The sequence below is a fragment of the Rhinolophus sinicus genome, chromosome 14 (assembly GCF_057876585.1).
Source record: "Rhinolophus sinicus isolate RSI-liver-muscle chromosome 14, RSI-T2T, whole genome shotgun sequence".
In the NCBI taxonomy this organism is placed as follows: Eukaryota; Metazoa; Chordata; class Mammalia; order Chiroptera; family Rhinolophidae; genus Rhinolophus; species Rhinolophus sinicus.
In genome coordinates this window covers 1,860,689-1,877,587 of record NC_142514.1, presented here as the reverse complement: position 1 = coordinate 1,877,587, position 16,899 = coordinate 1,860,689, and the positions used below count along the sequence as shown (strand labels likewise).

Genomic DNA, 16,899 nt, shown 5'->3' with positions numbered 1-16,899 from the left:
AGGAGGACTTTCTAGCCCAGAATGCACCCAGGCCCCGCCCCCCCAGGCACATCCTTACACTTACATACCCCCCGCCCCCGATGGTGCCAGGCTCCCAGACCAGGCCTGTTCTCAGGATGGTCACTTAGGAAGGACCAAGTGCAAGGCCACGCTGGCCCCAGCCTAGGTCTGGGCACTCGCCCCGCCCACCCAGTAGGCTCTGTGGCGCCCACCCTCCATCTGTACGGTGCTCAGTGTCCTCTCCTTGTTTTGGGCCATGCTGGGCCCTTTACAAGTCCCCACTAATGGCGGCTGTGGGTCCTTGGAGCAGTGGGGACCCTGAGTGAGAAACGGGGTTGGGTAGGAGCTCACTCGCAGACAAGGCTCCTTGCGAAGTTGTCTCCCGCCTCTGTGGGGTCGGGGAGGACCGGGAAGCCATGCCTTCAACTGGGTCAGAGACCCTGAATGTGGCCCTCCCTGGTTCTAATCGAAATAAATGGCCCAGGCAGAGAAGTCCATCTGAAATTTAGGGGAGCAGTGAGCCCAAAGCTCGAGGGAGCTAGGCTCTGCGAGCAGCTGGGGTCTGCACTGTAAATAAGCTGACAAGTGGCGAGTGAAATTTATGGCCTCGTGGTATAAAATAACACCACTGGGCTCCACCAGGAAGGGGAGGGCAGACCAGGCTGCTGTGGCGGCATGCAGCCGAGGCCCTAGAGGGTACCTTGCTGTGACCAGGCTGCCACCACCCCAGGGATGCCAGCCACAGTGGCCACAGCTCGGGGCAGTCCCAGGAGGGTGAAATGGCCCCCAGGCAGCGTCCTCTCCGGCAGCCCAGTAGGACCACACCTGCCATCACAGGGAGAAATGCTTTGGTAATTGTAAAAGTAGGGGAAGGGAAAGACAGAAGAGATTTTGAAACTCAGCGCTAAAAATAAAACTCACAAAGAAAAAAGACCATCCGGACCACCTGTCGGCCCTGAGGGAAGTGGTAACCGGGCCTGGCTGGGCATTTGGTTTCACACAGACAGTGGGACGGGAGCCTGGGGGGAAATGAACTGAGGATGGAGGGCGTGCGTCCTCAGGTGGGAGTTCCAGGTGCCCAGGAGCCCGCAGGCCAGGCCACAAAGGCTCGCATCCAGAGTGTCACGCAGGGCCCCACTGGGCAGCACCCCGAGCATGGCCACCAGGACGGGTGAAGAAAGCAGCCCCCTTCATTCCTAATTCATTTTTTTTTCTCCCTCTTCAACCTAATCTCAACAAGCCCTCCACGCTACAGCTTTAAGAAATAAGTGTCATAACTGCACCTCGTCCTCCAACCTGACTCAGATCTCTAAGCTAGAAGAGGGAGTCAGTCCAGGACACCGGCACGGCCCAGGCAGGAGGTTTGACCTTCCCTCCAGGAAATGTATCAGCCACACCAAAGGGCTTTCAAACACTTTCTGAGTGATTTCAGATGAGCTGGGGCACGGATTTTAAAGGAAGCGTGTCCCAGTGTTGTCCAGTTTGATTATCGAGTCACTCTGGGCAGCTCATGAAAGTCCAGCCTGCAAGGGGGACGTCAGCTGGCCTCTTTGGCACACACGCAGCGGCACACATGAGCTCACACGGGCAGGTGGTGGGTGGGAGGTTTTAATCAGCCTCCTGGGCTGGGCAGGGGTCCCTTTGGCAGGGCCTGTGCCCGGCTCAGCGGGTTTCTGTGGACGAAAGTGCGCATTTCCTCTTCCCACTTAAATCCTTTCAATGATCAAAGTGCTCCCAGAAACACTGGTGATGTCACAGCAGAGTCATACCCTCAGTCTCCTCATCACGGGGCTGCCTTGAGCCAGATAAAGTCGGGATTTGCAAAGCAAACTTTCAAAGCAGTTACTGTTATGCAAGTTGAACCTCACAGATTGGCGAGAGCAAAAGAAATCAATGATAATCAAATTCTCCCATAAACACGGCGCGACCCCCGGAGGTTCTCACACAGAACACTGTCCAGAAGTCAGCTCTGGTTACAGAAGAAACACATGCGGGGGCCGGAAGCGGACCACATCAATCTTTCTGTTGCTGGCCTTTGTTAAGTTGTAATTCAGTTCTTGGAGGCACAGGGGTGCCTGTGTGCTGGGAGTCGCGGGGGGCGGGGGGTGCGCTGACCAGATAGCCGCTATGGCGCATGAGCTGTCATTTATCCTGCCAGGACAGGACGTGGTCCTGTGGTGGTCAGGGGATGCTTGTTATGTCTTGGGGTGGGGCGTGGGGACCATGACACCTGCAGGCCACCGTCCCCAGGGATGGGGGGACTCACACAGTTTCTAGGGCCAGTGGGTGGCTCTAAGCTCGGTGTGGCCAGATATAGGAGTCTTATGCTACCAACTTAAAACCACGCCAAACTCATCGCCAGACACACCCCGATGCCGTCTTGGCAGCTAAGCTGTCTCCCAAATTTGCCTCATGTCTCCATCACTTGGGGGCTCTCATCTAAAATGCTGATTCCCAGGCCTCTCCCTGAGCAGGGTCCCTGAAAGCCAGGGAATCACCCCCAGCCCTCCCTGTGCCTCATGAAAGCCCCAGGGATGGAGGAACAACCCACTTCTGGAGCTGAATGGTAAGCAGCGTGGCTGTGGGCTCGGGGCCTAGGAAAGTCATGGGGAGTCTTTGAAATGGGGGTTGTGCCCCCACTCGCTGTGAATGTGAAACACAGTGGCTGTGATCTCTGCCTAAGCATTGAGGGTGAGGTGGGGGGCAGACACCCGGCTTCTGTCCAGCGAATCCCTCAGGGCACCCCAACCCTGGGCTGGGACCTGCACTTGTACGGAGCTCCTTCCCCACTGCCCACCTTGCCTTAGGCGTCTGCCCTCCTCCACCACCCAGGCTTAGGTCCGCTGTGGCCACTGTGACATGGACGGAGTTGGGCTGGTAGGGCTGAGGCTGAGGCTTCTCCGACAGACCACCCCTGGGGCCCGGGCTCGGGCTGCTCCTGTGCTGAGCCCTGCCCTCGCTGACACCCCGAGCAGGAGGGAGAGCTGCTTCTGGGCATCGTCCTCTGGGGACAGGTGGGAGCCTTCAGGGAGCCTGCCAGGCACATCCTGCCTAATCCTTACAACATCCCAGGGTGCAAGATGGCGGTGGGGCCAGGGCTTCACAGGGAGCAGCGTGCTGGCCCCCCCGCTGCCCTTGCTGTCCCAGCAGGAGCCTGCCTCCCCCAGCCCAGGCCGGGTGAGCGCCCACCTGTACGGCTGCTCCCCGGTGTGTGTCCTCAGGTGTCTTGTGAGGTTTGCAGATCGAGGGAAGATCTTCCCGCAGTACCTGGGGTGGGGGGTGGGGAGACCATTAGGCAGAGGCATAGATTCGCGGGCCCAGGTCCTTTCCTGGCCCAGCCTCCAGCTGGGTATCTGTCCCCGAGGTCCCACCTGAGGCAGGTGGCCCAGGTGCACATCCTGGATCTCAGTTTCTTCTGCAGCCCGGAGGCTCAGCTGAGCTTTACAGAGAAGCCCGGCATTGTGCCACCGGATGGGCAGACCAGCCTATTCTGGCTTGCTTGGGCCGCGCTCCTTCCTGAAGCAGTATTTCAGCCCTGGAGCCCAGGGTTCTGAGCTGGATCGGACCGGGTGGACCAGGCCAGTGCAGCTGGGGTTGGACAGGGCAGTGTCTTCCCAGTGCTGGGCTTGCAGGTCCCTTCCCATGATTAAACGCTGACCAGCACGTCTCAGGTCAGGCCTGAGGAGGTCCAGCCGGCTGGGCCAAGGTGGCATTTTCTTAGGCTCAAGCAAACGCAGCGTGGTCGGGGGCAGCGCACCCTACACGTGTGTATTTGCGGATAATGGACCATTTATTGCTACTATGGTATAAGCTGTGACTGAGGGTTTCTTCCCGGAAGTGCAGGTTCGCAGGCTGTGGTGTGTCACCTGTGGCCACCTTGCCAGGACCGCCCCACCAGCCCCCGGGGACTTGCCGTATCTCACCTGCACGTGTAGCGCTCCTTGCCCTTCCTGAGGATGGGGTCCGAGAGCGTTGGGGGCGGGGACCGGAAGTTGAAGGGGTGGTGGGGGAGGGGCTGCAGGGAGCCACCAGAGTCCGCTTTCATGGCAGCAAAGCTCTCCAGCTTCTCTGTCATGGTCTCAATGGCTGACATCTGTTGGTACGAGAGTGGAAAAAGCTGGGGGACCTCCCGGAGCTGCCACCTCTCTTGGAGAGTGTGGGCCCACCCCAAGGGCACCTGGGGGGCCTTGATGACAGAGCACATCAGTGGGCCAGGCCACGGAGGCCATGTGGGCCCTCAGGCTGTCACTGGAACCAGCAGTGTCACTGCATCTTCTTGGCCATTGGGCTGGATTCTTTCACTTCCTGCAGCCAACCCTACTCCTGTCCTTCCCTTACAGTCTAGAGTCCAGGCTGTGGAGCTGGAGGTGACCTTCAGCAGCCAGCCTGTCTGTCTGGTTTGATGAGACAGTGACGCAGGCTGTCAATGTATGTGATTACACACACCCTTATTTTAAAACCAGCCAGCGATGCCCCACTGTCTTGACCCCTGGCCAGCCCCTGGATGTCTAGTTTGGTTAAAGACAGAATTATATTTAAATTTCTTTTCTGAGTCTTAAAAAACTAAGACAGCTGCCTGAACCTCAGGTTAAAGCATGGATCACGGGCTTGAGGCAGCACTGCCACCTAGTGGCAGCAGGCCATAATTGCAGGCAAAGTACTAAGATTCAACAGCCTGAGATTACTCCCCACTAACTCAATGCTCAAGATGATAGTGCCAGTGTGACCCGGCACAGGACACAGTAATGTGCCCAAAGGGAGCTGTCTCTCTGCTCCTTGGAGATGCCAAGAGCTTGCTCAGGGAGGAGAAGTGGGTGTGGTGCTCGTCATTCCCACCTGGTGGGCAGAGTTCCGATCAGAATCCCAGACTGTGTCTGTCTCCTGAGGTTTGGGGGCTTGGGAACAGGGGAGGGACAGGGCTGATGGAGCTGCAAAGGCCTCAGCAGCACTTTCACTGTCTCCTTCCCTGGACGGAGGGGTTTGCCTGGAGAGTGTCCGCTGTGAGCCAGGCCCTGCGGGAGGCAGGGTGGGGGCCTGGACAGAAAGCACTGTCATTATGGCACAGTCCATCAGGGTGTAAGTTGCGGACAACCAATTGGTGACAATAAAATCACCCAGAAAGGGGTTAGCGAATGAAAAATGGTGTCCGCCCATGCGGCCCAGGTCTCCCTGTGGGCCAGGGTGGCAGGGCTTCAGGCTCACCATCCCCGTGGGGCAGGCACGTTCTCCCCTCAGGCTCACAGTGCTTCCTGTCCTGGGCTGCCCCCTCCCACCCCGGTCCCTGTTCATGCACAGATGCACACTGTACCCTCAGCTGCTGTCCAGCCTCTCACGGCCCCACCACAGCCTGGACAATGGGAACCCCCAGAACACGGATTCCTGCCCATCTGCCTGTGGACTCAGTTTTAGCCACAGTCTTGGAAGGCTTGGGAACTCTCCACCACCCCAGACTCCCCAGGACCCCAAGAAGTGGTGAAGGGCCGTGGCCCCATGCACCCCAGGGGCCCACCTGCACGCCAGGAGTCAGAAATGGAAGGCCCTGACAATGGGCCTGGCATCTGACCACCAGTCTGACTGCATCTGACCCTAGAGGCGGTCAGTTATCTGGCCCCAAGTGATGGCCTGACCTCAGGCTATTTAATTAGGTGACTTACTGGTCCCCACCTCCCATCACAGCTCCACTGCAGCTCTGGGCCCACAGGGCAGGCATAGGGGGCTGAAAGAGGGGACAGTGCCCCTCCCTTCCTCAGGCCTGGGTGGGGCTCAGAGGCCACTGCAGGTCTGCCTGCTCCACGGGATCAGATATCCCGGCTGAGCTCCCGCACAAACACAAACACAGGATGCGCCTGGCTGGCTTGTCGGCTTTTTCCAGCCCGTCCGAGGAAAATCAGGGGAAGTTGTTACCCAAACTCCACGGCCCCAGCAAAACAATGGGAGGCACTAAGTTTAGCTGTGAACCCAGGCAGGGTGCGGGTTTCACAACCTGGGGGTGTCTGTCCAGGGTGGGAAGCTCTGAGAGAGAACAATGCCCCGTCTGGGGTCGGGTTCAGGCCCGTCCCACAGCTCAGGCCCCTGGGCCCTCTGGGTTTGGGGGAGGAGGCCTGTGGCTCTGGGGGGGCTGGGCCCCAAGCAGTGAGAACAGGTAGGCATACGGGCAGGGAACTGGGAAAGACTCTGCCAGGCTCTGCTGCTCACCCCAGCTTCAGCCACCTCTCTGTGCCCACCCCTGGGAGAACGTGGCTGGAGGGCACACATGACTGGGTGCTGACTTGGGGGGGGTCTCTTTCCCAGACTCCAACTCTAGTCCGGCCGACAGCCTGGCCACCCTATCTAGCCCTGGGGGAGGGCGTTTATCCTGCCCCCACCGCCTGGGACCCTCTGCCCTCAATGCCAGTCCCTCCGCTTCTCTCCTGCTCCTGCCTCCTTATGCCCTTCTCTGCCCCCCTCTACACGCAGGCCGATCCTCTCCTGGTCTTTTCACGTACGTACACTCAAGGACTGCTCACGTCCACACCTCTGGGCTGTTTCCCGTCTTTCCCTTTATGTTCAAAATTCTTGGATTCACTCCCGGCTTACTCTGCCCACCACCCATGGAAGTTCATTTCCCTGCTACAGCTGAGCCATGGGTCAGTGGGTCCCTTGTGGGCCAGGGTCCTCGGCCACCACGCGGTTACCTGTGGGGTCTGCGGGAGAGACTCCTGAGCATCGGATAGGAGAGGAGTATGGCTTGGGTGTATGGCTTGGTCTGGACGGGCCTTGAGGCTCCTGGCTGCCAAAAAATGCCGCCCAGCCCACAGCAGGTCTTACCTGGGGGTGGAAGAGCAGTGGGGACGGCCGCAGGTACTTCTCTTTCAGGGCTCCCACGGGGTCTGGCACCTTCCGCTTCTCTACCCTGCTGGACAGCAACACAGAGGGTTACGTACCCCAGCGAGCGGCCCACCAGGCTCCTGCCTGTGTCCCATCGCTCACGAGGTGGGAGACCTCACCACAACGGCCTGGCTTCCTCGGCCCACCTGATGGCTGTGAGGACTTCCATGACCCAGCCACCCTATTGCCTGTGTGACCTCCTGGCTGGCCCCTCCCATGCTCCCCCCACCACATGCCCAGTGCTAAAGCCCGAGTCTCCCTAGTGTGCCCCCAACCACTCCAGCTGTGGGCGCCGTGCACGTGTCCACGCTGGAGCCTGGAGTCTTCTCTGGAGCCCTGGGTGCACCAGCCTCTGCCAACTGACCTGTCAACCCTGCGAGGGGTCAGCCCTGTCGGGGTCCCTGGGCTTGCCACAGCAAAACGTGGAGCACAGAGCAGGCCGCCACCCACACCCCGACTTCCCATTCCTCCCGGCCCTTGGCCTGAGGCACTCTGCCCGACTGGGCAGGTAAACGTGCCCAGTGGGTCCCGTCCTGGGGAAGTTACCAGGGCCTCCAGGCAGGTTCTACCCCAGACTTGTGAAAGTTGCTAGAGATGACAGTTCTAGAATGTTTCCCAAATGGTGGTGACAACTGTTAACCACAGAACAAGAGGAGGAGGTGGCTGGGGTGGCGTCCAGCAATGTCTCGTCTCACCTGAGCCTCTCCTCTCACTGTTTCTCAGCAGCACCTGCCTCAGTCTCTCCTGAGGAGTGGAGATTTAATCTCCACTTTGGGGAGACTGGCCACCACCCCACACCCAGACATAGCCCCTCTGAACAAGCGTGGGACCAGCCGCTCCTGCTTCACTCGTGCGAGGGCCTGGTTCGGTGCCGTGCTTACGTAACTCTCACGTGTGACTCTGCCCTCCAGGGGAGTTGTAGAGGCACTGATGGGAGCAGGACGGGGATGGCCGCAAAGAGGCTTGAGTGTAGGAAGGCTGCACAGCCACCCCAGAATCCCAGAGGCAGGAGCACCTGGCAGCTAACGCCATGGAGACCCACAGCCCAGTCCAGGAGGGAGAGGACAGGAGCTGGGAAGGTTCTGGGCTTTGGGAAGGTTCACCTCCCGGTGGAATAAAATAAACCTCTGGCAGTGGCCATGTGCGTGTGTGGAAACTGGCTCGGAGAGCGTCTCACTCTGCAGGACTTAACCGAGGGCCTGCCTGCTCACAGCTGGACCATGTCGGACCCGGCCCTCCGAGGCAGCACTGCAGGCTGGTGGCATGCTCAGAGAGAAGGGGGACCCACATGGGAGGAGGAGGGTGAGGTTTTCTCCTTCTCTTCTTCTGTCTTTTTTGCTCATCTGTGTCACATGGCAGCCCCATGTGGGACAGCAGGTGAGGACAGGGCATGCTGACGGGCAGAGCAGGAGGCTGCCTGCCTCCCCCTCCCTGGCACCTCTGTCATCATTTGTCACATGTGTACCTTCAGCAAGTGTGACCTCCTCACCTGCATGCCCATCCCAGGCCCTGGCCGGCCCCTCAGGGAACAGTGGGCACACGGGCCCTCAAGGCGGCCACGTGCCCCCTTACTTCCCGAACCAGTGGGTGTACCACACGCGTGTGGCCGAGGGACTCTCACAGAGGCAAGGCCTGTATCAGCGGCAGCCGTCTGTGCGGGCGCCTCCAGGCTCCCTCTGGAGCCCACCTGCCCACATGCACAGCTCTCTTCTCAGGGTCCAGCCTGCCCAGCGCCCCAGGACAGGTGCGGTGGAGGTCAGATCCCTCCCCTCTAACAAACCCATCTGATCAAAGGCTGCCCACAACCTGGGGGGGACTGAGTTGGCCCCTCACCAGAGGGATCCTGATATTTGTACACCCTTTCTCTCCCCTCCTTCACCTTCCCCCGACTTCCCCAGACCACCAGACACCCCCAGATGTGGCTCCAAAGAGCAGCTGAAGGGAAGCGGAGACACTGGGAGCAGAGGAAAGAGCGAGAGGAGTTTTGAGGTCTGGTCCAGAGAAGACACACGGAGGAGGAGGGCGGGCTCAAGGCAGGGCAGCGGGCATCCCAGCGGCTGTCAGCAAAAGGGAACCGTGTGTATCCAGGAGACGCCAAACATGGCTCTGGCTGGGTGTCCACCCCAGGAACAGGCCTAGCCAAGCGTGTGCTCAGGCACAGAACCCCCCAAAAGCTTAGGTGCCCCCATGAATCCACCAAAGGCTACGAACCTCAGGGGAGTGTGTGAGTGTCACCTCCCGCACGCTGACCCCGCCCAGCTGCCCAGCTGGGTGGTGCCCATGTGGGACAGCAGGTGAGGACAGGGCATGTTAATACCTGTAGATGGGGTCCATGAAAAAGGGTGACGGCTTGGCATAGTGCAGGGAGGGCTGCTGGGGCAGCGGTGCTGGGCACGCCTTGGGCAGCCCCTCGCCGGCCCCCAGCTTGCGCTCGCCGTAGATGTGGTTCTTGCGGGGCTCCCGCCCCCCGCCGTTCTGGCTGGCTCGGACGCGGCTGCCGATGCTCAGGTCCAGCGGCTGCTCCTCGCCGGACGCCAGGGCCGGGGCGACCTTGGGCGTGGGCAGGACGGGCTTTGCCTCTTTGGGTTTGGTGGTGAGATCAAAGGGGGACTCGGCACTGGGGCCGCCCACCTTGAGGGCGTCCCGGGGGGACTTTGGCTCGGCTTTGACCAGCAAGTTGTGGGCAAGGGTGCGGTCCGTGAAGGGGTAGAGGGAGTGCGGGAAGTTGGGCAGGAACTGAAAGGGAAACACCGAGTGGTACGGCAGCGCGCCCAGCTTCTTCTCCTGGATGCCCATGAAGCCGGGGCCGAAGTACTTCTCGGCGATGGAGGCGATGGCCTTGATGGAGTCGCCCGCAGCGCCCGACGCGGTCAGCAGCTGCTCGTCGGGCGGCGGGAAGAAGGAGTGGTGGGCGTAGAAGACGGGCACCTCGCCCACGCTGTTCGCAGCCCCCGGGGGCGCCGTGCTGCCCCCAAACTCGGCCTTGCTCTCAGCCGCCTTGCTCTTGTCCTGAACCTTATCGCGGTCACTGTCCACGTCGCTGTCCAGGTCCGAGCCTGTGCCTGTGGTCGTGTCCAGGTCCGTCCCGGTCGTGGTGTTGATGTCCTCAAAGTCGCTGCCGTCCGACAGGTCGCTGCTCCGTGTCTTGAGCTTCTCGGCGTACGTGTCCTCCAGGCGGCCCTCGAACTTCTCCTCGGCCCCCGCTGCCGCCGTGGCACCCTGGCCGCTGTTGGCCACGGCGGAGACCAGGGGCAGGGCTGGGTTCCCCAGGGGGCTGGGGAGCTTGGTGTCCTGCGTGTGGTTCAGAGGGCTCTTGAGCAGCGGCGTGGGAGGTAGCAGAGGCGGCCGGGGGTACAGGGATGGAGGAAAGATGCCCGGGAAGCCAGGCGTGAGTGCGGGGAAGGCCGGCGGGGCCGCGGAGAACGGCAGGCTCCCCGGGTGCGGCCTGGACGGAAAGTACTCGTTGAAGCCCAGGCCGGTGTGGTTGAGGCTGGGGGGCGGCTTCGCCTTGTCCATCATGGGGCTGGGGGTCAAGGGCAGGCCCGGGGAGAAGAGGCCGCCTGGCGTGTAATGGCTCTTGCCCTCGCAGAAGCGCCGGTGCTTGTTGAGGGAGGAGGTAGTGCTGAACATCTGCCCGCAGTCCTTGCACTTGATCTGCGTGCGGCAGTCGGCGTGCATCCGCTTGTGGCGACACAGGTTGGAGAACTGCGTGTAGGACTTGTGGCAGACCTCACCTAAAGCGTCAGCGGGAAGCGAAGACAAACACCGTATGAAATTACCGGGAAACCCTGGGCTCTGGGGAGTGCGCCACGGGCTGCTTCTGGCTCTGTCATCAGAGCAGCCGTGCTCATGTGTGAGCACACGTGTGTGCACAGGGGTGCATGTGTGTGGCCACGTGTGCAGGCGTGTCTGCATATGTATGTCCAAGTGTGTGTGCATGCATGGTCATGTGAGGACATATGTGCTCGCATGTATCTGTGGGCATGTGTGCATGAATGCATGCAGGTGTACACACACACATACATATATGAATGTGCTGTCCGTGCATGTGTGCATGAGTGTGCAGTCTGTATGTGTGCCTGCACACGTGTGTGCACACATGTACAGTTATGTGTGCCTCCTACCCTCAGTGACCAGCATGGATTGCAAGGACCACCTGTGCCTTCCCTGGGGCCCCTGGGCTGGCTCAGACAGATCTCACCATCTCACTGGGAAATGGGGTGCAGTGTCAGTGACACTGCTCCAGCAGAGAGGAGACCACGGCCACCCAGATCAGATCTCCCGCTTTCTAAAGAGTAAAATGCCCCCAGCTACCCTGTCCCCTCTTTTGGGCTCAGGCCCCATTTTCTGCACCCAAAAGAGGGGAACCAGCCCACTGAGGGGTTCTTAGGGAGTCTGAGCAGTGTGAGGTGACCATTTGGGGTGGCCTGAAGGTGGGGGTGGAGGGAAGCCCCAGGCAGGGCCATGCAGAGGGGGGCTGGGTCCATGTTTCAGAAAAGTGGAACGTCGCCAAATGGGGGTGAAGAGGCAGCGTCAGGCTCTTGCTGGCAGACACAAGTCTCTGCTCTTAACAGGAGAGGGCAGTGCTGGTCAGAGCCAAACACCGGGACCCAGAGGCCCAGGGGACCCATCTCGGCCATTTTCCCAATGGCCTGTGAGCTAAGTATCAGTGAATCACCAGCCTTTCTTTCTTCTCGTTTTTCTAGCAGTGGGAAGAACACACACACACCTCCCACAAGTGTGTCTCTCTGCAGGACAAATTCGTGTCCTAAATGCAGCCCCAGTGGAAACAATGGCTTCAGCGTGTTTCTTGCTCGCCACAAATGGTTGGCTGCCTACGTCACGCTATTCCAGCTGGGAGCTTCGCCCTGAGATTATCATGTTCTTTAATCACAGTATCTATTTATATGAACGGCTCTGCCTTCCGAGCTGTCTGGCCTGGCGGGGCGTTTTCAGGGCAAAGGGGGAAGGACGCTCCCTCATTTAATCCAATCTGCCCCTTTGGGCAGATGCTGGTACAGAGGTGCCTCCGCTGGACGGTGTCCCACCCGGCCCTCAGCGGGGCGTGAGGCCGTTCCTCAGCTCAGGCCTGGCTGGACGAGTAAGTGACCCTCACAAGCCCCCGGCCACCAGGGGGCTCTGTCAGAGCCTCGTTGGTGGCTGCTGTCATCCTGAGCCTGGAAGCATGCCTGGGCTCAGGGAGCCTGGGCTCCTTGGTTCCCACCCACCCGCTTCCACGATGGAGGGGCTGTGCAGAAACGCTGGGGCTACAGAGAGGCCTCATGGAGACTGAGGTCTAAGATGCACGTCCGGGACCTGGGACTGCCAGCAGCTGGCTCAGAGCCGGGAAAAGGAGGTGGCCGTCGGCAGGGGCTGGGAAAGGCCCCTGTACATGGGGACCAGCACCTGACCAAGGGTGTCTCCGGGTCTTGTCAGGATGCAGGGGGGCCCTGGTCTATATTCACCCCATCAGCAGCTCCTTTTCCTTGCAGGGTATGCGCGTGGGCACACACACCCACGCACTCCAGAGGTCCTTTTCTGAAAAGTGTCTACAAGGAGACTGTCATCTATGTGTCCATTCTCTCTAACACACCCACCGGCACACACTTGAGCTCCCTGGTGTAGGAGGTACCACCAGGAAGTGACGCTGCCTTGGTCTGTGTGGTCAGTGAGGCGGGGGGGGGGGCTTCCAGGCAAGTCTTGGCACTGACCTGCGGGGTTGTGGGCCTGCAGCCAGGTGCAGCGCGTGATGCACACAGGTCTGTGCACACCAGAGCCGCACGGCTGCGAGCCCGCGCTCCTTCGAGCGGCTGACCTGTTCTCCAAGGGCCCCGTCTGCACTTTCTCATGTGTCTGCAGTGACCTTCCACGCCTGACCACGGGGTCTACCATGTGCCCTGCTGCGGTCTGGGGGCCCACAAGACCCTATTGCACGTGTTTCATCTGATTTCTCAAATTTGTGTCACCCTATCAGAATGGAACATGCCCACATGCAACCTGGTTGCGTGGGGCCTCTCTCTCTCTCAATTCACCCCCTTAGCCAAAAGCCGAGGAACCCAGGTGAGCATAGAGCAGACAAGAGGTGACATCTGCTGACACCCAGCATGCCGGTCAGGCTGCCGGTGCCCCCCACCTCGCACGGAGCCTGTGGGGGCAGTGGGAACAGACCCTCCCAGAGCGCTGTGCTTCCTGAAGCTCACGTGATTCACACGACCCAACGAGACTTCACAAAGCTGGTTTGCATGCCCAGAAAGGCAGTAACTTTGAAGCCTATGTGCAATTTTCCTGCTTCTAAGCTTCTTAAAACCTCCAAGCTCTTATTGGATGTGCTCACATGTATCCTTCCTCCAGTGGACTCGCTGGGACGGTCACCCATGGAAGCAGGATCACACCTCCAGCTGCACAGACACAGCCCCCAGCCTCATTCCCACCAGCTCGCTTCCTCCCAGCCCCTCCCAGAGGCCATGGGCCCTGCCCCGTGCAGCGCGGCCGGGCTGCTCATGCCACTGCTCAGATGCTCTCTTTCCAGGGCCTGCGGGTCACAGAGGTGGTGGTGCATAGAAAGACGACACTAGTGGACTTGGCCTGGCCCTTTGCTTCTTCAGCTCTGGGAGAGAGTGACCCAGGTGGGTTGGGGTCTGAGTCACCTCTAGCAGGACAGATGGAAGCTTGGTTTGGGGGCAGCGGGTGGGTGGGGACATAGCCCCTGACAAAGGCCTGACTGGCCAGTCAGCATGGCCTCTTTGGGGCAAGCGTCTAATGCTGAAAAATGCCCACTAGGGAGAGAGCACCCTGACCCCAAGGCCCAAAGCTCCCAGAGTCACCACCCCTGACACTGATGTGATGGAGCCTGAGAAGTTTCAGGCCACTCGGCCCAGGGTCAGGAGCCAGACCCCTGGAGCTAGATTCTGGGCTGTACACAGGTCACACACTGTCTGGAAACCTCAGTTTACTTCTCTGTCAGTTGGAGATAGTGCAGCCCCCACTCCCGACGATTTTGTAAGGATGCCATGAAATGATGTGTGTGCATGGTGACTCAGCTCAATGCAGGTGTGAACAGTGACTCAGCCCAATGCAGGTGTGAATGGTGACTCAGCTCAATGCAGGTGTGAATGGTGACTCAGCTCAATGCAAGAGTGAATGGTGACTCATCCCAATGCAGGTGTGAATGGTGACTCAGCCCAATGCAGGTGTGAATGGTGACTCATCCCAATGCAGGTGTGAATGGTGACTCATCCCAGTGCAGGTGTGAATGGTGACTCAGCCCAATGCAGGTGTGAATGGTGACTCAGCCCAATGCAGGTGTGAATGGTGCCTCAGCCCAGTGCAGGTGTGAATGGTGCCTCAGCCCAGTGCAGGTGTGAATGGTGACTCAGCCCAGTGCAGGTGTGAATGGTGACTCAGCCCAGTGCAGGTGTGAATGGTGACTCAGCCCAGTGCAGGTGTGAATGGTGACTCAGCCCAGTGCAGGTGTGAATGGTGACTCAGCCCAGTGCAGGTGTGAATGGTGACTCAGCCCAGTGCAGGTGTGAATGGTGACTCAGCCCAGTGCAGGTGTGAATGGTGACTCAGCCCAGTGCAGGTGTGAATGGTGACTCAGCCCAGTGCAGGTGTGAATGGTGACTCAGCACTATCATGTGTGAAATGATTGCTCACTGCACTGCTAGGCAGATAGGAATCTTCTGGGTCACATCCCTGGGCTGGCCCATAAGGTCCCCCCCTTTGTAACCTCTGACCCCTGATTACCCCCATCACACACTACCCAGATACACCTGGCCTCAAGGCCTCTGTGCCCATGGCCTGTCCTGAGCCCCCTCTACAGGTGCCCCCTCAGCTCACTCCCTACTTCCTCTGTGCTCTGCTATAGTGCCTCTCATCCCACAGGCCTCCCATCACATTGACAGGAGCAGTGCCCACCTGGCCAAACCCCTGGCACTTGGAGAGTCTCCTACCTCCCCCCGGCTCATGTGCCTGTCACATACATATACATTGCATGTATATGGCTTGGCCTCTGTCCCCTCCACTGTCAGCGAAGTTCCACAAGCACAGGCCCGTTATGTATGGCCGAGCCCTGCCACCTGGACAGCACTGCTCACACAGCCTGGGCTCCCCAGAGGCTGCTGAGCCCATGACATGGGACTCAGTGAGTGCTGTGGGGGTTGTCACACCTCCTGGAGCCCAGGTTGGGTGGGGCAGAAGTGCAGAGAGAGGAGGGGCAGGGAGGGCAGCCCTTCCCACTATCCACCACGCACCTCAGCCACTGCAGCGATAAGCAGGGGAGGAACCAAGGAGGGCGGAGCAAGAGAGATGAGTCTCCTAATGAGGGTACGAGGGGCAAAGTGATGAAAAGGCAGCACCAGGAGAGCATCCAGGGCTTGGGCTTCATGTCGGCAGCTGCCACGAACACTTTCTAAAGAAACAGGGGTCTTGCCAATGGGGGACAGCCTGGAGATTTCCTGTCTTGGCCTGACCCCCAAGGCACCCTCATGTCACATTAGGGGCCCAGCTGGGGGACAACTTACATATGAAAGGTTTGACCGTGCTGTGGATGTGTTTGTGTTGCTTGAGGCCGGAGGATGTGGCGAATGTTTTCCCGCAATCCGGGCAGGCGTGGGCCCGGGCGCCGACATGCTGGGAGCGGATGTGCCGCTGCAGGTTGCTGGGGTCCGTGAACACCTGGGGACACAGACGCTGTCGGCTGGTGCCCCCGTCATCCTCCTTCTGGCTGCTGGATGGGGTCTCACTCGCCACTCCGCTCCTGCCCCAAGTCTGGCCAGGACAGGTCTCTGCTGTAGTGGCGACCCCCCCGGGGGGCCTAAGGAGAGCTGTCCCCCAGACTCTGTTCCCTCAACAGTAGCTCCTGAGAGAACTGTGGCCATGTGGCCATGAGGATGGGCGAGGCAGGAACTCAGTGGAAGCGCAGTGCTCGTGCTGCCTCAGCTCGGGGGCTCGCCCTGCCAGCCTCTCTTGCCACATGGCGGGGCCCTGCCCCATCCTAGCTGTATGACCCACTTGCTCTCGTGTGGGAGCAACAGGCATACATGGGCATGTTACCTTCACGCAGTTTTCACATTCGAAGCGCTTGCCGCTGTCGTGGGACATCTGGTGGCGGATGAGGTTGGACTTCCAGTTGAAGGCCTTGGGACACTGGTCACACTTGTACTCTCGCTCCTCTGTGTGGACGACCATGTGCTGCTCCAAGCTGTGCAGTGGGGACAGGGGTCACTGCAGGGCCCATCTGCCCATCAGCTGCCCAGGAGTGGGGACCCAGAGCCCAGCATGGCCTGTTCTCTGCAGCCCGTCACAGCACCCCCTCCACCCCATTCCCTGCTCAGAGAGCAGAGCGAGTCCCACCTGCCCTCCGGACAGGTCAAGGGGATGGAGGGGCAAAGAGGGCCTTCCTGGAATGAGCTTAGGCCCTTATCCAAGACAAATGCCCAGGGAGTCCCCAGCCCACACTTCCTATGGCTCTTCTGGACAATCTTGACCTTGAAGCCCACCTTGGAGCCATGAGCAAAGGGGTCCAATGTTCCATGAGCCCCAGAGTGGGAGCAAGGCCCAGAAAACACAAGGCCACCCTCTGAGTGGCCTCAGGGTGCACGCTGGCCAAGCTGGGTTGAGTGCCTGCCCGCCAGGCACGCACAAGGCGGTCGGCAGGGAGTTAAGGAGCGGGTCTCCAAATGAGATGTGATGGGTGGCGAGCACAGCCGCTCGGGCAGGGCCGTGGCGGCACGTGGATGAACGGGCAGCTCTAATCCCTCCTCTCGGGGGAACCCTGCTTCTCCCCCTGTCCCAGGTACACCGTTAATCTTCATGAGCAAAGCAGTAATACATCACGGCCCGTTAATTACGGGCCCAGCCAGCCATTTAGATCAGAAACGCTTGGCTCTCGAACACCCGGCAGATTGTATCTTTTTCCCTGTTGTTAATTGTGATTTATGTGTTTATGTAAAGAAAACACGGACCCTCTTGAGCAGCGCTTACCGCCCAGGGCCTCAGTCGGGATTTGCCCAAACGCTTATTTCTGTCATC

At 59.8% G+C, this 16,899-nt stretch overlaps 1 protein-coding gene across 3 annotated transcripts in view; it reads right to left on the bottom strand.

The window, feature by feature from the left end:
- Positions 1 to 16,899, bottom strand: part of PRDM16 (PR/SET domain 16) — a 317,843-nt gene that overhangs the window by 13,047 nt on the left and 287,897 nt on the right. For 2 of the 3 annotated variants that reach the window (XM_074334225.2, XM_074334230.2), the window contains exons 7-12: positions 15,922 to 16,069; positions 15,390 to 15,543; positions 9,185 to 10,601; positions 6,808 to 6,895; positions 3,924 to 4,093; positions 3,190 to 3,267 (exon numbers count right to left, since the gene is read on the bottom strand). In XM_074334225.2, coding sequence (XP_074190326.2) covers positions 3,190 to 3,267; positions 3,924 to 4,093; positions 6,808 to 6,895; positions 9,185 to 10,601; positions 15,390 to 15,543; positions 15,922 to 16,069 — 2,055 coding nt within the window. The remainder of the gene's footprint in view (positions 1 to 3,189; positions 3,268 to 3,923; positions 4,094 to 6,807; positions 6,896 to 9,184; positions 10,602 to 15,389; positions 15,544 to 15,921; positions 16,070 to 16,899) is intronic. The other variant, XM_074334226.2, reaches the window with a different exon arrangement.